The sequence below is a fragment of the Gekko japonicus genome, unplaced genomic scaffold (assembly GCF_001447785.1).
Source record: "Gekko japonicus isolate JY-2015 unplaced genomic scaffold, Gekko_japonicus_V1.1 scaffold37, whole genome shotgun sequence".
NCBI classification, from domain to species: Eukaryota; Metazoa; Chordata; class Lepidosauria; order Squamata; family Gekkonidae; genus Gekko; species Gekko japonicus.
Genome location: NW_015171503.1, coordinates 393,890 through 416,219, shown reverse-complemented (window position 1 = coordinate 416,219; position 22,330 = coordinate 393,890). Strand labels below are relative to the sequence as shown.

The following is a 22,330-nucleotide window of genomic DNA, read 5'->3' as shown; positions in this document are numbered from 1 at the left end:
GGTGGGTGGGTGGGCGCACAAGCCAGCGAGAGGGGACGGGCTGGGCTGGGCTGGCGCTCCCCAGCGGGGTAGGTCGCTGCCCCAGATGGCCCCGCGTCCCTGCCCCTTGGGAGAGAGGAAGGAGAAGCGGTGTGGGGCTAGGCGCCTCCTCTGTGCCTGAGACGCTAGTAGGGGCTTTGTTTGTCTCCTTCGGTTCGTAATTCGCTCTGCCTCAGGGGCAGGAAAACAGGGCGTCCTCTAACGCCAGGGACCGATTCGATCTAAGTTTCCAGATGGTGCAGCTGTCAAATCACACACGGGGAAGCCACGCGCGCGCGCACACACTCACTCGGATTCGGAGAAAAAGCCCCCTTCCCCCCCCCCCGCACCTCCCTTGCGGTTGGGGATGCATTGGGGGCGCCATTTCAGTATTTGATGGCGGGGAGGGGAGCGAGCTTCCAAGTAGGAGAGGCCGGGTTCAAAGGCCTGCTTTTGCATATAGTGCAAATTAACCTGCAAAAAAAGAAAAGAGGTTCGGCTACCTCATAATAAACCAGAGGTAGAGCTCCCCTAAGGAATGTGGTCTGAAACGGCTATTCCTGAAAACACATGTATTTCCCCATCCACCTTACCACCTTACAAGACATGTGAAGACACATTCCCACTGACAATTTCCAGTGGAAATGGTGATTTCACTCAGTAATTTACCAACCTGTGTGCACTGCCCTGCAGTTTACCTGATTCTTCGACTACTCTTGCTGAATCAGGATGAATGCTTTGTCTTGTATTCAGTTCTTCCTGGTCTCTGTGCACTACAAAATACGGAGCTAAAATGTGCATAGAACTATAGATTTGACACTCAAAGTTACTGTTGGCTTAGAAAGAAAATATGGGGGTGTTAATTGGTGGAAGAATTTAGAGCTGTTGTCTACTAGGTTCTTACAGGAGTTTTACACATTTTTGCTTGATATGATTTGAATAATTGATATTTATTTATTTATTTATACATACTTTGGATTTATGAATCGCTCAATCCGTTAATACATCAATAAAAGAATGCATAAATACATCATAATTATTACTTAAAATACAATAAATATAACATTACAGACTTAAAATTAATGGTTGAAGAAAGAACGGGATCTTTAATTTATGGATCTTTTCTCCCCTCTTAATCTGTATGGCTAGTTGCGCATTTTATGTGCTTGAAATGTAAAGGAATGATTTTTGATGCTGAAATCATTTAATCATCTACATTGCAAGAATGTATGTGTGTAGTTTCAACTGATGCACCACTTATAGATCGGTTTAAAAGGGTATATACCTGTTGATTTAGAGAAATAAATTGTGCATATTAATTTACTAAATTTCTATATGACATAAAGCAGTTTACAATAAAGCAAACAAATTATCTCTTCCTTCTTCTTGCCTCTAATCCCAACATTAGTTCCTGTGTCTGAGTGAATGTTTTAGCCCTTCCTCCCAGGATGAGAGGTCCGTAATGTCCTAAGAGTCCAAAGAAGGAGGAGCCAGGTGCTGGTAGAATGCCAGTTATCATTGATCATTTTGTAGAAAAAGAGCTGCAGGAGCTCATTAGCATATGCAACGCCCCCTGACATCACCGGAAGTGATGTCAGAAGGGGAAGCAAAAGGGGGGGAGCATCTTCAAAAGCCTCCCCTTTCCTTCCCCAGCCGGGGGGGGGGGGAGCGAAGAGAGAAGGGGTTTAAAGTTTAAACCCCTTCTCACTAGAGTTGGGCTGCAGAAGGAGGAAAGAGGGAAGGAAAGAGAGAGTAGAGAGAAGGAACGAAGGAAGAGGAAGGAAGGAAGGAAGGAAGGAAGGAAGGAGGGCAAAGAGATGGGTGGAAGGCTCTCCCAATCCCGCCTCCGCCACCCCCCGCTGATCCCTCACTTACCCCGGGAGGCAGCGGGGGGCCTCTTCTGGCCTCCCCCGGGCCGCAGCGCTCTGGCGCTGGCTCGGGAGGTGGTAGGGAGTATCTTCTGGCCTTCCCCCGGGCCGCAGCGCTCCAGCACAGGCCCCAGGAAGGCGGCGACGGGCCTCCTCCGGTCTCCCCGGGGCCGCAGCACTCCAGCGCGGGCCCCGGCAAACCAGCAACGGGCCTCCTCCGGCCTCCCCGGGGCCGCAGCACTCCGGTGCTGGCCCAGGGAGGCAGCGACGGGCCTCCTCCAGCTTCCCTGGGGCCGCAGTGCTCTGGTGCGGGCCTGGGGAAGGCGGCGACGGGCCTCCTCCGGCCTCCCTGGGGCTGCAGCGCTCTAGCACTGGCCCGGGGAGGTGGCAGGGAGCATCTTCTGGCCTCCCCCGGGCTGCAGCACCCCGGCGCTGGCCCTGGGAGGTGGTGATGGGCCTCCTCCGGGCTCCCTGGGGCTGAAGTGTTCCTGTGCAGGCCCCGGGAAACCGGCAACAGGCCATAGCGCGGGGAGCTGGGGGCAGGGCTCGCTGCCACCGCCATTTTGCCAGCTCCTGTGCTCCCAGAGTGGTGCTCCGGCACACTCCGGCCCCAAAAGACCCCTGGCAGTTATATATGTTGATATCCCTGTTTTTGTGGCAAAGTTGTCTTTACTAATATTACAGCTACTATAATGTTTAAATGTTTTACTGCCAAGTCTCATTAACACTAAACAGAACTAGTACTGTTTCTTTGTTAGGTTTATTTATATGGCAGTTTCATTCCTCATGCTCTTGGCCATCTGTAAGCATGGCAAATGAAAAAAGGAAATATACATCTCCAAACGTGCATTGGGCACGGTGCTCAGAGAGTTTTGTACTATCAGGGCTTCTCAGTGGATACCCACTATGCATGCCCTCTCCTGGGTTGCCACCAATGTTCCCTCTAAGCTGTGGAGTCTTGAGAGCAAAAATTCTACTTTGTGAGCTACTGGCATTAAAGTTGTGAGGGAGGAATTTGGCTGCTGCATCAATTAGTTTGCTCTGTAGCCATCCTCCCTGAGCTACGACAAAAATGTGTGAGCTGGAAGCTGAAAAACTGTGAGCTAGCTCACACTAACTCAGCTTAGAGGGAACACTGGTTGCCACCCACCTAATCTTAGCAGGGGCACCTGAAGCAAGGCCTCTGATGATGACTGTGGTGGTCAGGCAGGTTCATAATGGTCTACTGAAGATGCATATTTTCCTTTAACAGCAGAAACATGTTGATATTTGTGTAATAGTACCCAAACAGTTTAAAGCATCTCTCAGTGACTTTCGTTCTGAATCTATATTTTGGCGATGTTTTCCCTAATAATTTTTAAATTTCCTAATTTATTTTTTACAAATATATTTAGTGACGGTGAGGTTGAATTTAAGTGATAGCTTCTGCCACAGCTGATATAGTGCTATATCATGCAGTTCTCATTTTTAAAAAAAACTGTACCAGCTGTGCTTATCTGATAAATCCCACTCACTGTTTGAAGTAGCAGCAAGTCATCACAGTCTTCATGTGGGTTATGGGACTTGGGAGTCCTGGAAACACTCTTATGTACAGGGCTGCCTCAGCTTACAATTTCTCATTTCTGAGTCCATCTGTTGTAACAGTAGTAAAGAAAGACAAGGCAAATAATCAGCTTAATGCACATAAACTAGACAAGCAAAACTCATTGTTTCTGAGGTGCTTGTGAGGAGTACATGTATAATTTTTGAATGTAAAGTGTATAATTCAGTCCTGATGTGGCACACCCAACTTTAATGTCAATATCTTGATCTTGGATTGTGGTATCCTGGAACCCTTGTAAACACACATGGGGTCAAGGCAGGCTTTTGATTTTTAACTGAACACTTACATACAGATTTCTTTATCTTCAAGACAGCCACTTGTTACACTGTCTTCTATATATTTCACATGAAGCTGTCTTATAGTTACTATTGGCATATCAAGTCAGTTACTCCCTCTAAGCTGTGGAGTCTTGTGCACTACTGGCATTAAAGTTGTGAGCAAGCAATTTGGCTGCTGCATAAATTAGTTTGCTCTGGAGCCATCCTTCCTGAACTATGATGAAAACGTGTGCGCTAGAGGCTAAAAAACTGTGAGCTAGCTCACACTAACTGTGCTTAGAGGTTCTCCAGCGTTTCAAATAGACATTTTTCATATCACCTACTTGCTTGATCCTTTTTTTCCTTAACGTGATGAAGGCAGGGATTGAACCCTGGTCCTTCTCCATGCAAAACATGTGCTCAACCAATGAGGCAGTCTTTTCCCAGGGCCTCTCATCTTGCATCTTTCCTGGCTGTCTTGCAAGGGCTAAACTAAGTTTCATTCTTGAAATGCAAAATAATAACTCTGATTTTCATGTATTGCATTATCTGTCTTCATTTCTCTCTTGCCACCTTGTCTAAAAATGGGTACTGGGGTCAAACTATTTTATTTTTTTGTTTGTTTATTTGATTTTACTTTTAAGCCACCCTCCCCTGAAAAATAGGGCTCAGGGCAGCGTACAACAGTAATAAAAATCTACAAATATTTCAAAGTTAAAATGGTACATAAAATACATTTAACAGTAACCTAAGCCAGTTTGATGGTGATGATTCCAAGAAAGTGCTGTTGCTTCGTAGAGGAGGGAGGTGGAGGAAGAGGAGTGCCACACTACATGGGAAGCTGTCTCTGTCCTCAGCCAAAAACCTGACGGAACATCTCTGCCTTACATGCCCTGTGGAACAGCAACAAGTCCTACAGGGCAGAGATGTTGTTTGGCAGAGAGTTCCTCCAGGTAGGGTCCAGGGCAGAAAAACACTTGACCTTGGTTGAGGACAGCTGGATGTCTCTGGGGCTGGGGACCACCAGTAAGTTCTTATCTCCTGAGTGTAAGGCTCTTCTGGGGGTATACCAGGAGAGGTGGTCCTGAAGGTACATGGCACGGGTCCCAGGCTGTTAAGGGCCTTAAAGGTTAATACCATAACCTTGAATCTGATCCAGTGCTCTACTGGAAGCCAGTGTAGCTCGTGCAGCCCAGGCTGAATGTGTGCCGTACGGGGGTCCCAGTAAGGACCCACGCAGCCACATTCTGGATCAGTTGGAGCTTCCAGGTCAGTCTCAAGGGCAGCCCTATGTAAAGCGGTTTACAGTAGTCTAGCCTGGAGGTGACTGTTGTGTGGATTACCGTAGCTAGGTACCGCAGCTAGAACTTGAAATGTATAATTGTGCCTGAGCACACCACATTTCAGTTTGATAACTCCATGCTTAACTAGTTATTGTATTACAGTCAAACAATATCACTAGCAGAATGACTGAGTTAAAGCCCTCCCCTTACTTGTTCAGTGAGATAAGGTTGAAATTTATGAATCATTGGCATAAAAAGTATAGTGATGGATTTTTTTTGGCTGGAAAACAAGTCGTGGGGGGCAGCTGTGGGCTGTTTGTTTACAATACATAACAGACTTGTTCCCTGCTCAGCTGTAAATAGTACTGTGTGACCTTGAGCGTCTCTATAAGTTTTGGTATAACCTACATCACAGAGTTGTTATGGTGATAAAGTAAAAAGTCTGAATGTATGAATCGTATATTTTATTTTTCTAATAATTTCTATGTTTTATTGTGGCTATTTGAATATGGGATTTTAAAAGTTTGAATTTATAAATTGATAGTTAACATATAAGCAATTTAAAAATACAATCATAAAATTACCACATATTTGCATTCGGATGTCAGAACAAACTGCAGTGTAGCGTATGAATGGAGCTTATTACTGTGCTCATGTACACATCTACCCCATCTCCTTATGTGGAGCATGAAGTATCCTGGCTTGTGGGAAGTAAACAAAGGGCTCTTCTGCATTGTCATTTTTGTCACTCTTTTGTTGCTATTGCTTTGGGTCCCCCCCCCCCTTTCCACATGTGTTTTGCTCCCTCTGGGACTACCAGAGAGAGCAAAGCACATTGTGGGGGGAAACCCTGAAGCCATAGGGACAAACGAGTGACAAAAATGACAATGCAGAAGAGCCCAAACTCTGATTCATTTGGGCACCTGCCTTCATATGTCATTGGAAATCAGAGTTTGTTTCAAATCAGGAATCCTTGATTGCCCTCTGTGCAAGAAGGGAGGAAGAAAACTCATGAGCTTGGCAATAAGTTGTATTTGTGCGCAGATTCCGCTTGATTGGAGCTTAAATTTCTTAGCAGCCTCAGAACAATGGAGCAATAAAATAAAATAATACCTAAGATATCAATAATATTTGAAATTAACCAGCATGTGTTTTGCTATGAATTCCCTGGAGGAAGGGTAGGATAACATGTAATAAACAGGTTGGATCTTAGGGGCTTGTATTTTCTTGCCCTTCATCATTTATCTCAGTACTCCATTTTGTTGGCATCTTTCTATTCTTCTTTCTCCCATATCCCTGCCTTCTTCAGGCTCTTCCTTCTCTTCACATGGAACATTTCCCCTTCAGATATACAAATTTCCATTTATATTCTTGATAATCGTCTCCATTCTTCTACTCTTTGCTGTAAAATTTTATTACCTACCTTTTGTCTGTGAGTCTATGGACATGATATGTGTTTTATTGTTATCTCATGTAAAAATTTATTTTTGAAACGATAAATAAAAAAAAATCACCCATCTTATTGTTAAAATATTTTTATTCTGTCTGTCCAAATATGTCCAAGGTGGGTCACAATAACATTATAATGAAATAATTCATTAAAAACAAAATCAGTTAAAAACAGCTACAGCAAAATCCAAGTCAGGAGATCACATCTGCAGTAAAACCAACATAAAAAAGGTAAATTAAAATTAGATAATAAAATAGATAAAATTCAACATTGGGACAGAGATAAAACTCTTGTGTGTGTGTGTGCGTGTGTGTGCATGTAAGTAAGTAGAGTGCTGTCAAGTCACAGCTAACTTATGGTGACCCCAGCAAGGGGCTTTCAAGACAAGTGAGAAGCAGAGGTGGTTTGCTGTTGCTTTCCTCTATAAAATCTTCCTTGGAGGTCTCCATTCCTGGTGCCGACCCTACTTAGCTTCTGACATCTGATGAGTTCGGGCTATAGCATGCCGCCTTCCCTCCTGACGAAACAATACCAAAAGCACACTGAAATAAAAATGAAGCAAAATAGTCCAATGATATCTGAGCATAGTCACTGCACTGAATTTAAATTCAGGATTTTCAGAAATTTTTCTTAGAAGGGACAGCCATACTTTTTATATTATATTGTAAACTACCTAATTTAATGAATGTTGTTTCCTACAGTATAATCACAGCATAACCAACCTCATCATTTAAAACTGACGGCATGTCCTTTGATTTATCTTGGAAATTAGCTAGTATTCTACCCTTTGATCTAGAACTGGAGATATGTTATTATATAAAGAGGAACTTGAAAACAGTTCTTTCTCATGTTAATTTCTTCCAAGCTGAGCTGGGAGTTTGCATACTGTGCTTTAGTGGTTCTGATATTACTTGGCTGACCTGTTGTAGAAGGTGGTGCTTAAGGACTCCTGCTTGGCCCCATGGCATTTAAGCTGTGGGGTCATGCAGGGATCTAAACATCCCCCAAACTATCTAACATCTATATGAAACCACTGGGAGGGACTGACTGGGGATTTGGAGTGAAGTGCCAGTCAATACACAGTTGACACCCAGTTGGATTTCTCCTTAACAGCTGAGCCAGGTGAATTTGTGTAAGTCCCAAGAAGATGCTTGGAGAAGGCAATGGGTTCAATGAGGGCCAATAAACAAGTTCAGTTCAGACAAGACTGAGGTGCTGTTGGTCAGTGGAGAAGCTGCTCAAAGACTGTGGACTCTGCCTGTTCTTGAAGAGGGTACACTCCACCTAAAGGAGCAGATTAGTAGCACGAGGGTGCTGAATCATGGCCTACAGTTACAGATTCATATCTCCTCTGGTGCACACACCCATGGTGTTTTGATTATGGCAATGCACTCTGTGTGGGGCTGCCCTTGAAATGTGTTTGAAAGCTTTAGTTGGTACAGAATATTGCAGCCAGGATGTTGACTGGAGTGATTTGTAGTGACCAGTCTTGGTTCATCTTCACTAGCACCTAATTTGTTTCTGAGCTGAACTGCCCAATTCAGGGTGCTGGTGTTAACTAAAGCCTTGTACAGTCTGGGACCAGCATATTTTAAGGACTGCCTGCTCCCTTATGAACCTACCCAACCACTCTGGCCATCTTCTGAGGCCTTGTATTGGGTGCCTCCACCTTCTGGAGTTTGGTTGGTGGCAACTCAAGGAGGGCCTTTTCAGTCATGGCTCCAAGGTTATGGAACTCCCTCCCTAGGGATATTCATCTGTCCCTTTCTATCTTCCTCTGGTGGGTGAAGACTTATTTGTTTTCTTTGGCATTTCCTCAATAATCAAGCCTCTCTGCCCTATGTTTTTAACTGATGTTTATCTGCTTTATATAGAACTATGGGGATTTCAAGGCAAAGATATGTACAGAGTTGGCTTTCCTCTGCATAGCAACCCCTGCATTCCTTGGTGGTCTCCCATCTAAGTACTAACTATGGCCAACTCTGCTTAGCTTCCAAGCTCTGTTGAGATTGGGCTAGTTTGGGCTATTCAGGCTACTGTGTATTTTAGTTTAGGCTTCTAACTTGTTTTTATGATGTATTTGATGTATATGACTTGATGTATTTTTATAGTGTTCTGTCTCTAGTTCTTAGCTGCCTTGGTTGCCCTGATTGGGTTGAAAGGCGGGCTATAAATCTTTTAAATGAATTAGAAAACTGTTCAGAAACTTCAATTAGTCCAGGGTGTGGCAGCCAGGTTATTGTCAGGGGCTGGATGCAGGGATTGTATTACCCCTGTTCCTCTGGACAGCCAACAACAGGGCATAGAGGCCGAGGCCTTTCCCTGATGTTGCCTTCTTAAAGGACCACCTTCTCCCATACTTTCCCAGTCCACTAGTTGAGATACTCCTTTCAAGCCCTGCTCTCTGTGTCCCTGCCTTCAGAGATGAAGAGAGTGTCAAACAGATACAAGATTCAGGTGGGTAGCCTTGTTGGCCTGAATCAACAGAATGAAGTTTGGTCTTAAAGGTGCCACTGGACTCAAACTTTGTACCAGAGACAAGGTTTTCAATGGTGGCACATTGCCTTTGGAACTCCCCCCCCCCCCCTTTGAGGCTTACCTGGCACCTACTTTTCTTTCTTTAAGGCTCCAAGCCAAAACATTTCTTTTTACCCAGGCTTTTAACTAAGGCATACTATCTTTTTTTCCTGTTTTATAGTCTGCTCTTAGCCTGAGGTCTGGTTTATTAATATAATTTTAGATCATTATCCTATTTTATGTGCTTTTTATGACTTGGTTTGCTTTTAGTGGTGGGTTTTATTGGTATGTTTTTAATATTGTTGACTTTGTTTTATTTGGTTTTTGTTTTGTGTTTGGTTTGCTTTATTGTTGCAAGCCACCTCAAGCAGGTCTGGAGAGGTGGCATGAAAATTTCAAAATAAATAAATAAATCCAAGTGTAAAGGATTGTATGTATTTTTGATAATTCACATATGGTGTTTCATTGGCCATCATGGCTAATAGTCGTTGATGGACCTATTTTACAGGAATGTGTATTTATCCTGAAAATTTCATTGGGTACTCCCCCCCACCCCCGGGGAGGGGAGAGTTCTCTATCCACTTTCTCCATACCATGTATTAATTGATTGAACACTTGATTGAGCAAGGGTTTGTTATTCTTTTATACTGCTTTTTCTTCTAGGAAGCTGAAAGCAACATACATAGGATTCCCAAGCAGTCTCATCTAAACGTTGACAAGACTCTAGACTTCAGTGTTTTCCACATGGGGCCCAGTTTGTGGGGTTTCCTCATTACTGCTGCCAGTACAGCACAGCAGCACTGGGGTTTCCACATGGCAGGTTTCTCCTCAGTCTCCCTGAGCAGCCCCTGGATCAGCCGTTTCTCATACCACCAGAAGGCTTTGTTGTTTTTCGGTATGTTGTTATAGCATTATGGCAGTATGTCTATCATGTTCTCTGAATTCCTAGCTCTCGTTTAAAAAGGGGGGGGGGAGTAAGCCTCTATCCCCTCCCATTACAGAAATATAAAGACAGATGTTTATATCTCTACAATGAAAGGGTTTAGGTATTTACTTTTTCAAAAAATGAAAGCTTGGAGTTCAGAGAACATGATAGACAGATTGTCATAATGTTATGATAATATGCCGATTGCCAGGGAATTTTTTTAGGCAAAACTCTCTGGTGGTGGGTGGGGAAATGACTGCTGCAGAGTGGGTGGGTCATGGAAAATGACACTGACGTCGGAGGAACTAAGAAGGTTCAGATGTTCTCATTGACAGGGTGCAAGCCTGGTTTTGCTACAGTCTTTTGCAAAGCAGTGCAATAAATCATGTTTGGGAAAGATCACAGAAAAGATGGGGAAAGCCATGGAGGTGTCCAGAAGCTACACAGTGCTGTGGGGGAGGGGGGATTCCTCTTCCCAATAGCATCCAAAACTGGGGCAAAACCTGAACACACGAAGCTGCTGTATACTGAACCTGACCACTGGTCCATCAAGATCAGCATTGTCTACTCAGGCTGGCAGCAGCTCTTCAGGGTCTCAGGGAGAGGTCTCCCCCATCACCTTCTGCCAGATAACTGGAGATGTCGGGGATTGAACTTGGGACCTTCTACGTGCCAAGCAGGTGCTCTGCCACTGAGCCGCAGACCCTCCCTGTGTGTAAGAGTCCTTAGACTTGCTTAGGTTTTGCAGGGCTGCTGCTGCATTGGTCAGATCATATTTGAGCCATGGTGTTGCTGAGTAAAGAAGTGATGTGTGAACCAGTACTAATAAAATTCGTTGTTATAGAATATAGATACTTCTTTAATCTTCTAAACTACACTGGTTTTTTTTGTTTTGTTTTGTTTTTTAGATAAAGAGAAAAAGGAAAAATTTGAGGAAGATGAAGCAGCAGCTGCTAGTACAATGGCCGTCTCAGCCTCCCTCATGCCTCCGATCTGGGACAAAACCATTCCTTATGATGGGGAGTCTTTCCATCTGGAGTATATGGATTTGGATGAATTCCTTTTAGAGAATGGGATCCCTTCCAGTCCTAATCACTTGGACCTGAATCAAAACCCACTCCTGCCTGTGGCTGAACTGGAAGGAAAAGAACCTGCCAGTGCTTCTACTGCATCCCCAGCATCCCCATCTTCCACAGTGGTTTTCCACCCATCAGAAACTACCGCAAGTGAAGGTAGGCGTAACTCAGAAGGAGCAAGCAATGTCTTCTGAATGTTCTTTTGAATGTTCTTCTGAATGTTCTTCTGAAACTGCGTGAGACCTGTTCTACTCCTGGGCTAGTTGTTACAGATTTAGACATCAGCATTAATTTTTTATGTACCTTTTTGCCACTTTAAATTTTCTTTACTAAAAATCAATTTGATATGTTTGCCTGTTGCTTCCTAATCAGTAATAATTTACTGTAAAGATATATGTATAATCAAGATAAGTGAGTAAAAGTCAAATCATTTTAGATCTTATCTGAGTGCTTTTGGAATTGTGGATTTTAAACACAAATGTTATAGACAAGATAATCGAATCCTTAAAATTCTGTGTATGGGGGCGTCTGTTATATTACTGTGGTTTTGATATAGATATTTGTGTTGGTTATAAACCAAATAAAACTACTACAGTTGAAAGTTGAAAGGAGTAAAAGCCAGTCTAACTTGTCCGTGTAACTTGTCCTAATGAGTCCCCTAGTAATGACATATGTTCCACCCTGTACTTTTGAAGTGCCATGTCGAATCAAGTTATCCTCATGTTACTGTTGCTTCTATCCATCCATTCTCCTCTGTACCCTCCCTGGTTCTGTGACATAGCCCTAAAATTCTGGAGCTCTACTTGAAAATTCTTATCTAACACACAAGGGCTTTGATCCACGTCCTGTAGTTTCTACTTCAGAATATATAGATTAGCTAGGGTTGCCAGATCCCTTTACCTTGCCAACAGGGGCCTTTGGGGGTCATTCCAGGGGGTGGGTGGAGACGTCCCGCTGCAATGACATTTTGGGCCACTGGAAGTGGCCAGAACCAGAAGTTCCGCCCCCAACAGAGCCATTTCACAGCCAGTTTCACTCCCCCCCCCCCGCCGTTTCTAATGGTGGGGGGGTGAAACTGATCACTGAAAAGGCTTGCAGCTGGCTGCAAGCCTTTTTAGCAGTCAATTTTGCTCCCCCTCCCTCATTAGAAGAAGGGAGGACTGAAACTGGCCTTGAAATGGAAGCCAAAGGGACCACTCAAATGGCTGCTTTGGGGGCGGCACTTTCAGTTTTTTGGGCCTTAAAAAACATCATTTTGGGGTGGAATTCCCCCCCGGCCGGCCAGCCGGCCATGATAAAGCCAGCTCTAAATCAGGCGATTCCCCCACCTAGACCGGCTGTGGGGAGGGGGCTGGGATCCCTAACATCAGCCTATATTCAGGCCCAAAGTGAAAAATTGCTTCTTAATGGTTATGTTTTTGAGGTACATCACAGTCAAGTGATCAAAGAGCCCACTAGCAATAGATACTTTCTCCAAAAGATTAGGTAACCAGCCCCCACTATTGTGATCAAGAAATCCTGGTATTCAGAGGATGTGTTTTCTGACAATGGCTGAACTCCAAATAACACTTACTCTGCATCATTTATAAGATGCTTGTAGTTGATAATTCCCCTGTGGCACACAAATGTGCCTCCCAAGACAGTGGTGGTAAACCCTAGCTACTGTTAGACTGATTGCTTGAATATCCTTTGTACCTTCTCTGGAGCCCCTTAGCATGACAGTGGTATCAAACCATGATGTGGTTTTCACAGTTTTCCTCACAGAGTTACTTCTAAGACTACCATGAAGTGGCCTCTGTATGATTTAAAACATATAGGTACAAGTCCATTCAGTGGTTTGATCTTATGATGGGAGTGTCTCCTGGTACCCCATGAGGGAAAATGTTGGAAATCACCCTGAATGCAGTAATTGTGCTTCAGGAGTCTGCACAGAATGGCCAGCATTCTGATGGAAAGTTGTAACTCTGTTTAGGATTGCACTTTGAAGGCTGCACTTCTCAGTCCACTGAAATCAGTGGGCTTAGGAGGATATAACTGCTTACGTTTGAACTGTTAAGTTTCCTGCTGCAACAGGCTATACTTTTGGGCGTAATGTGCGGTGGTACAAAGCCTACATCTTGATGTGCACTTCATGTGCTCTAAATGGTTGGTAGGAGGTGTTATATGGAGAAGGGAAGTATGCTTCTTGTATGAGGTAGTATTAATTCAAGCCAGCTTCCCAGAAGAAGAGTGAATCTTGATTTTTCTTTTGAGGGAGCAGACTCTTTTGATGTGCCAGGGTTCTGTGTGTTTCTGACAATGTGAATCTTGCAAGACTTTGTTTGGGTTTCTTGAACCAATGCAGTGAGGTGAAATTCTATGACTGGATTCTTTAGAAAGTGTTGTTGAGTCTTATTTGAGATTAACGAGTTTTATGGGCATGTCATCTATAGAGGGTATGAAATGTTGAATGCTTTCATAATTTTAAAGTGCTCAGTGCTCCAACATGAGCCTGTCTACACACTAAAGATCTACCTCTGCTACTTTCAGTGGAAGTTTTGAATGGTGACACCAAAATTATGGAATGCCCTCTCCAGGGAAACTTACAATGAGCCTTTTGTTATGATATTTTGTTATAAGATAAAAACTGTTTGGTCTCCTGACATAAATGACATTTGCTGTACTTTTTTTCTTTTTGTCAACCCTTCTGCTGTTACATTAATGGGTCTGTTAAATTGTTTGCTACCTTTAAAAGAACCTCTGTTCATTTTCAAGGCTTCTGTGCGGTCCCACATGGGACTGCAGTAGGCAGGCCGACCACCGGGAGGAGCTAGCGAGCTTCTTTTTAGAATTTTCAACCCGAGAGGGCTAGGCTCCAACGAGGAGGCGGTTTCCCGCCCAAAACACCACCTGACCTGGGCGGAGCCAGCCCTCTCCCCTCAGTTCTCTTTCTGCCGCCACCGAAAGAGGACGTGTTCTTCGAGCGAGCGAACAACTAAGCTTGAGGGAAGACATTTTCCTCAGAAGAAAAATGGCTTCAAAGAAAGAAGAGAAAAAGGAGAAAGTGGCCCTCTTCAAAAATTGTAAGACTTGTGGGGCTAAGATGTCTAAGTCTGACGAGCACTCAGCCTGTGTGCTGTGTTTGGGAGAGACCCATAATATGGCAGCCTGTAAGGCCTGTAAGGCCCTCACCCCGAGGGCTCGTGAAGGGAGATCTGCCAAATTGAAAGCGGCGCTGTGGGAGAGGGCCCTGTCCGTATCTACTGCTGGCCAGCAAGAGAAAGTGAAGACCCCTTCGGTGTGCTCAGCCCCGATACGGCCAAAAGCTGCTAAGGCGGTTGCCCAGTCTCGCGCTGGCTCAGTACCGCCGGCCAAAAAGGCCAAAAAGCATAAGAAGACGCAGGAGCGTTCTTCGCCGCCGATGCGCCTCGGTACCGAGGACGTCGGAACCGAGGGATCGACGCCGACTCGGCGCAGACGGTCACCGTCGCCTCGGCGCGGGGATGGTTCGGCGCCACGCTCGACGTCGAGAGGTCGCTCTCCTCGACGCCGAGACATCCGCTCGGCACCGAGCGAACAGGCAGAGCGTGCATCGGTACCGGTGCTCGGTACCGATATGTCTCCAGTGTTGGAACTGCGCCAAGGAGACAGATCGCCTTCACCGGATCTCCTGATGGTCGGGTCCGTCAGTCCGCTTCCGGATGAGGATATACAGATGCCCCCACCGTGGCTTCCTTGCCACTGCACTCAGGAGGCTTCCGCTAGCTTGCAGCACCGATCGATGTCGCCTATGATACTTCAAGGCGAGCCTATTGAGGATCTCTACTACAATCCGGACGCTGGAGGCTTCTCTATGGGGTCGCATTCGGATGCTGAATCGGATGTAAGATCACTCCCTTCGCCTGACGAGGCGATTGCAGATCCGGCAGCAGTGTCACCATCTGAAGACCTGTCATCGTTGGCTGACCAGATTATTCGGATGGCCAAGGCCTTGAATTTGAGGCACGCTGCATCTGAACAACGGACACAAGATCCGCTTATGCAGGCGTTGTTTACCCCTGATACTGGTCCAGTGGCTCTGCCATGCCTACAAGGGTTGCAGGAGGTGATGATGGCGGCTTGGACGCACCCATCCTCCACGGCTCCTTCTGGAAGACGGATGGAAGGCCTTTACAAAGTCATTGACTCTGACGTGCAGTTTTTGACGAGACATCCCCCACCTAATTCCTTTATTGCTGAGGTCATCCCAGCTCGTACTAGAGTGGGGACGCGGACCACCCCTAATGATAGGGAAGGCCGCAAGCTTGATACGTTAGGCAGGAAGATTTACTCTTCCGAAGCTATGGGGTTGCGTATATCAAACTTCCAGGCTGTCATGGGGCTCTATAACCACCTTTTGTGGGATAAACTGACCCCTTACCTGGACCAACTTGACCCTGATCAGAGATGTTTGGCTAAGGTGATAGCAGACGAGGGCAAGCGTTTAGGTAAATTACAGGTCAACGCGGCCCGCCATACCACGGATTGCCAGAGTAGAGCAATGGGATCCGCTATAGTGCTGAGGAGACATGCTTGGCTTCGATCCTCGGCGTTACCCCTTGATACACGAGCTAAACTTGAAGATTTACCCTTTGAAGGGAAGGAATTGTTCAGTCAGGAAACTGATGAGTTCCTGGAACGCATTCGTAAATATAAGTTGCAGGCCAGATCCTTTGGCATCACTGCTCCCAACAACCCTACTCACAGATCCAGGTATTGGCCTAAGCCGTCCCACCGCTATTCCCGCCCATACCGCTTCCATGAACCGTTTCAGAGGCAAAATTATCAGCCTCCGAGACAAGGGTACCAGACGTCCTATCAAAATAGGCGTCAGAGGTCCAAATTTCCGTCAGGGAATAGGGCTCACCGTGACCAACCTGCTAGAGGGGCAGAGGCCCCGTGACTAGGCCCAGACTTTAAGTTTGGGGTTCGTTTATCTTTCTTTTATGACAAATGGTTGGCTATTACTGATGATAACTGGGTGTTATCTGTAATAAAGTTTGGTTATCTGTTAGAATGGTTATCCTATCCACCATTGCCCTGTTTGTCTTTATGTCGCGACAACGTGATCCAGCCGTTGTCGGGACCAGTGTCAGATCTTCTGAACAAAGGGGCCATCGCAGAGGTGTCCTCGGATGATGACCCAGGGTTTTGCTCCCCTTTCTTCCTTATAGATAAAAAGGATGGTGGGGAGAGACCTATTTTGGATTTACGGAACCTGAATACTTTCCTACGAAAGCCAAGGTTCCGTATGCTGTCGTTGCAAGATGTGATCTTACTGTTACGTCCTGGGGCGTATTTTGTCACTATTGATCTGACTGACGCATACTTCCACATAGCGATACATAAAACTTGCCAAAAGTTCCTTCGCTTTCACCATTGCGGGCGCTCTTTCCAATATAAGGTACTCCCTTTTGGATTGGCGTCCGCACCACGGGTATTCACAAAGTGTTTATCCGTTGTTGTGGCTCACCTGAGACTGCGGGGCTGCATTCTTTATCCTTATTTGGATGATTGGTTGCTAGTTGCAGACACGCCTGCTCTACTCCACGCCCAGTTGGAGTTGGTACTTACTACGTTGCAGTCGTTGGGACTGCTAGTGAACTTCCAAAAGTCTAAGCTCTCCCCTACTCAACGAATTGAGTTCATAGGAGCGATTTTGGATTCCGTATCGGCAAGAGCCTACCTGCCCTCGATCAGAGCCGAGCGGATTGCACGGTTCATCAGAGCCCTACGCCACCTTAGACGCAGGCATGCCTCATTTTTCCAATGCCTGTTGGGACATTTGTCTGCTACCACCTCGGTAGTTCCCTTTGCCAGGCTACATCTCAGGGTGTTTCAGACTTGGTTTCTGCGCAATTTCCGCGCTCATATACACTCACCCCGAGTTAGCTTAACTATGCCTCGGGTAGTTCTCAAATCTTTAGACTGGTGGCTATCGCCATCAAACATAGCTGCGGGGATCCCCTTTGGGTTCCAGAAACATGACACCCATTTGTACACTGATGCATCACTCCTGGGTTGGGGTGCGCACTGTGGGTGTTTGGCTGCGCAAGGTCTGTGGACCGTAGGGGAATCAAGGTTACACATCAACATCTTAGAGATGAAAGCAGTGAGATGTGCCTTTTCCTCTTTTGCAGCGCAACTTCAAGGACGCAGGGTGATGCTTCACACAGACAACACCACTGTGCAATATTATATAAACAAGCAGGGAGGTACCACGTCAGTGGCCCTCACCAAAGAGACCCTAAAATTGTGGCACCAGGTCATACAAATAAAGGCACACGTTACGGCCATCCACATAGCAGGCCGGTTGAATGTTCGTGCCGACCATCTGAGCAGAGTGTTTCAGAACACTTACGAATGGTCCATCAACATGCGGTACCTCTATCCTCTGTTCCGTTCTTGGGGCACACCCATGGTGGATCTTTTCGCCACTCCAGCCAATGCAAAATGCGCAATGTTCTGCTCCAGGGCGGCCTATGCGCACCATTCCCTAGGGGACGCTTTCGACATTCCTTGGGCAGGTCTGTTCTGTTACGCATTCCCACCTCTACCACTCCTAAACAGAGTGGTAGCCAGAGCTCATGCAGAAGATGCGGACCTGATATTGGTGGCTCCTTTTTGGCCCCGCCAAGCGTGGTTCCCGAACCTATTGTCACTGGCACAAGGACAATTCCAAGTGTTCCCGGAGGAGACGGACCTAGTGTCAGGTCTTCTTCCGTCCGAACCGGGGATCTCGTCCCTCAAACTAACTGCCTGGCGAATTCGGCCCGATCGGCCTACTGCCCGGCAGTGCAACACATACTATTAGCTGCACGTAAGTTGTCCACGCGGAGATCTTACGAGGCTAAATTCAGACTGTTTTCTACATGGGTATCACGCAAACACGTCGATCCTACTAACTGTGGGTTGCCTTTGGTACTAGAGTTTTTGTCCCACCTCAAACAGGAAGGTTTGTCCAATTCCTCTCTTAAGGTGTACTTAGCTGCAATTTCGGCTAATCATGTACCTGTGAAGGGGGTGTCCCTTTTTGCTTCTAAAGATGCAAAGAGATTTCTCCGGGGTCTCAATAATTTGTATCCCCCTTCCCAGTTGCCTCTACCCTCATGGAGTCTCTCTCTGGTTTTATCTCGTTTGATATATAAACCCTTTGAACCACTGGCTACGTGTGACTTATCATTTTTATCCTACAAAGTAGCGTTTTTGGTCGCAATCACGTCCGCAAGACGAGTTGGGGAATTAGCGGCTCTGTCCACAGAGTCACCCTTTCTCAGGTTCCATAAGGATAGAGTGGTTCTCCGTCCACGTTTGGATTTTCTACCCAAAGTAGTATCCAAGTTTCATATGTCACAAGACATCATATTACCTGTGTTCTTTCCGAACCACTCTTCAGAAGCGGAGCGTTCCTTACATTCACTGGATGTCAGGCGCGCTTTGCTCTTTTATTTGCAGAGGACTCAGCCATTCCGTACTGTGTCCTCTTTATTTGTATGCTTTGGTGGGTCAAAGAAGGGTAAGGCTGCGTCGTCGCAGACTATTTCCCGTTGGATTTGTAAAGCTATACAATTGGCATATGAAGGGGCTGGTAAGCAATGCCCCCTGGTGTTGTCTGCACACTCGACACGCTCTCAAGCAACATCTGTGGCGTTTCAGGCAGGGTTGCCCCTGCTGGAGGTGTGCAGAGCGGCCACGTGGTCGACGCCTTCGACGTTCGTCAAACACTATGCGATGGACGTTGATGCGAGGAGGGATGCAGCGATGGGCACGGCTGTGCTGCAGTCGATATTCCGCTGAAGTCTCCCACTCCCTCCTTCCAAGTGAGTAAACTTGCTAATCTCCCATGTGGGACCGCACAGAAGCCTTGAAAATGAAAACGGTGGTTGCTTACCTGTAACCGTTGTTCATTGAAAGTGGCTTCTGTGCGGGCACACATCCCTCCCTCCTTCCCCACTGTGGGAGTCTTCCGCGACAATAAGCGGCAGAGGAGAACTGAGGGGAGAGGGCTGGCTCCGCCCAGGTCAGGTGGTGTTTTGGGCGGGAAACCGCCTCCTCGTTGGAGCCTAGCCCTCTCGGGTTGAAAATTCTAAAAAGAAGCTCGCTAGCTCCTCCCGGTGGTCGGCCTGCCTACTGCAGTCCCATGTGTGCCCGCACAGAAGCCACTTTCAATGAACAACGGTTACAGGTAAGCAACCACCGTTTTTTGATTGTTCATCTGTTTTGATCATTGTATTGTTAATTGTTACGGTTTTAAAGTCCCCCCCCCTTTTATTAGGTACCTTAGGGACTTAAATTAGCCAAAAGGCAGAGTATAATTTGTAAAAAGTCAATAATAAAATAATCTTTCCCACAATGGGCTCCTTTGTGACCTATTGTTTCTCTGTTGCTTTTTTACTCATACTGACCAGCTATTGCATTGTTTCCTGCCTTTGCCAGAATCCTCGCCTGATAGTGAGAGACTGACTCCCAGCCCCATTGATCCAGACTGTGTTGAGGTTGATGTGAATTTCAACCCTGATCCAGCTGATTTAGTACTCTCTAGTGTACCTGGAGGAGAGCTCTTCAACCCTAGAAAGCACAAATTTGCTGAAGAGGACCTGAAACCACAGCCCATGATTAAAAAAGCCAAAAAGGTCTTTGTCCCAGAAGAACAAAAGGTAATAGGCTTACTTTATCACAGCATGTTGGCTTAAATTCTTCTCCCATATGTCTTTAAAATGTTATTATTTAATGGAAAGTAATATTCAAAATATTTTTCAAAACTGGTTGAAAATATTTTTTCAAGGCTGGTTTCCTCCCTGCAGGGGTAGCAGTTAACATGGAGGAGCCATGGCTCAGTGGTCGAGTGTCTGTTTTACATGCAGTAGGTCCCAAGTTCAATCCCCATCATACCCACTTAAAAGGTTCATGTAATTAGGTGATGGTAAAGAATCTCTGCCTAAGACCCTGAGAGCTGCTGCCAGTCAGAGTAGACAATACTGACCCTGACAGGCCAAGGCAGCTTCACATGTTCAACTTATATTGCTTTTGTTTACAGTACTAGTTGTTTCCGTGGTTAGCTCCTTTTTGACTTTTTGGGTTTATTTTTGCTGGGACACAGGTATTAGAAATGTGAGCATGTTTTATCACATTTAGTTCACCCATGGTTCAGTCTCCCAGCACTGACATTTTACAGACTTAACACATCAGTTACCAGCCTTTGGGGTTCATCATAGTTTGAAATAGTTGGGGGAAAACCTCTCTGTTATACCTGTAAATTCAGCTGGTAAGGATGTATTTCTAAGGGGAGGTGGGTTTTGTTTTGATTTGTTTTGGGTTGTTGTTGAAAATAGCCTGATAAGCTTCTCAGGATTATAAAATTATGCATTGCCTAGTTTTTTAATATTAACCTTGTGTCTTTACCAAGTTTGTACAAGAATGCTTTAGGAGAAAGATGATAATTATTTTTTGGATTTTAAATAACTAAGTGACATCTTCTCTCTAGGATGAAAAATATTGGTCAAGGCGGAAGAAGAATAATGTGGCAGCCAAGCGATCCCGTGATGCTCGGCGGCTGAAAGAGAACCAGATCACAATCCGAGCTGCCTTTCTGGAGAAAGAGAATACAGCGCTGAGGACAGAGGTGGCAGAGTTGCGGAAGGAAATGGGGAAATGCAAGAACATTGTCTCTAAATATGAGAGCAAATATGGATCCTTGTAAGCAAACCACCTTCCCTTATTTTGTCCCTTTGGATCTCTCTGCTTTCTGTAGTGGCTTCCAGAAATAATGTTAGTGGAGCATTTGGTATCATGTTTCCCTAACAAAGATCACCTGTGCTGATGCTACTTGGTCAGAATATTTTCTGTTATCTGTCGTAATATATGTCAGAATTTTGTCCAATTTAACACAATTTAACAATTAGCATTGCTAATACAAGAACACTGCTTTGATTACTGGAGAAATGCAGTTTAATTTTTCTAGAATGTTGGACTAGCGTGGCTTTTGCTGTTCTGACCTTTGTTTGGAACAGAAGGAGAATGATGTCAAAAACGTCCCTTTTGGATTAAAACCAATGATATAGTGTGGAAGAAATGGCACTGGGAGTAAACATGGAATAACTGTTTGTGTGAAATCGTTTAAAAAGCAAGAATTATTGCAAATTCCCCGTTGTTATCTTAAGAGTAGGTAGGCATCCTTTTTCGGTCCTGGGAATTCTGATTCCATGGGGACAGCAAGATGAAGGCACTAGTGTGCATTCATGTAAACCATACTACTGGGTCTATGTCTCTTCAGAAAATTAAGTATCTTTACCTATTGTAAACACAAAGACTCCCCTTTTAACTGATTAATCTACGGATTATGACATCTGCCTCTAAACCACTTACATTAGACAGAAGAACTTGTATAAGTGGATGAATATGTGATTCACTTAAATGACTAGGTCCATTTGATAGACATTCCTGTACTTTGTTCTGCAGAGGTGTGTATAGATTTATGAACAGCAACATGCTGTAATGTCAGAGTCGTATGCATGTTGGGACTGCTTGCTTTAGGGCCTATCCTGGTGATGTTTTGCCACACACAGAGGGCTCCAGACACACATAAGAATGACCACCTTTATGTGAAACTGCTTGATTTCATTATTTCCTGAATTACCTAGCATCAGGTTTTTCCATGATAGCTGCCTTTCCCTCCTTCTCAGGCACATTTCGGATCTCATAATAAACAAAACTTGAGTTTTCCAATCGTTTATAATAGTTGATTATGCCCTCCGTCAGTCGTGCTTGATGCTAAAGTGATGTACATTCAAGTATAATACCAGGTATCTTCTAGGCCATCAAGTGCAAAGACAAGACCTTTTTTGTTGTTGTTGTTGTTAAGTCACAGCTGACTTATGGCGACCCTGCAGGGTTTTCAAGGCAAGAGACATCCAGAGGTGGTTTGCCATTGCCTGCCTCCACGTCACAGTCCTGGTATTCCTGGGAGGTCTCCCTTCGAAATCTAGGGCTATCCAGGTCAGGGCTGAATAAGAACTTTACTAAGATGGAGATAGATGGGTACCTTAACTTTATCTTGGAACCAATTAATATGTTTGGGTCCACATATCAGAATGCATGTGATAATCAGAATTGCAGATTCTGAAGCAGTGCTATGTCAGAATCTCCTTGTATGTGATAAAAACCTTAACCCATCAAGGAGAGGGAAAAATCTAGAAGATGGAAAATAAAACAGCAGTTCAGTACTTAAGATCAACAAAATTTATTCCAGCATCAGATTTCATCACATGCATGAAATGTACATCTTGAAGATGATGTTTCTGTCCCTAAATAAGAGA

At 45.1% G+C, this 22,330-nt stretch overlaps 1 protein-coding gene across 2 annotated transcripts in view; it reads left to right on the top strand.

Moving 5' to 3' along the window:
- Positions 1–22,330, top strand: part of TEF (thyrotrophic embryonic factor) — a 35,529-nt gene that overhangs the window by 11,884 nt on the left and 1,315 nt on the right. For both annotated transcript variants that reach the window (XM_015419183.1, XM_015419182.1), the window contains exons 2-4: positions 10,830–11,153; positions 19,452–19,672; positions 20,500–20,711. In XM_015419183.1, coding sequence (XP_015274669.1) covers positions 10,830–11,153; positions 19,452–19,672; positions 20,500–20,711 — 757 coding nt within the window. The remainder of the gene's footprint in view (positions 1–10,829; positions 11,154–19,451; positions 19,673–20,499; positions 20,712–22,330) is intronic.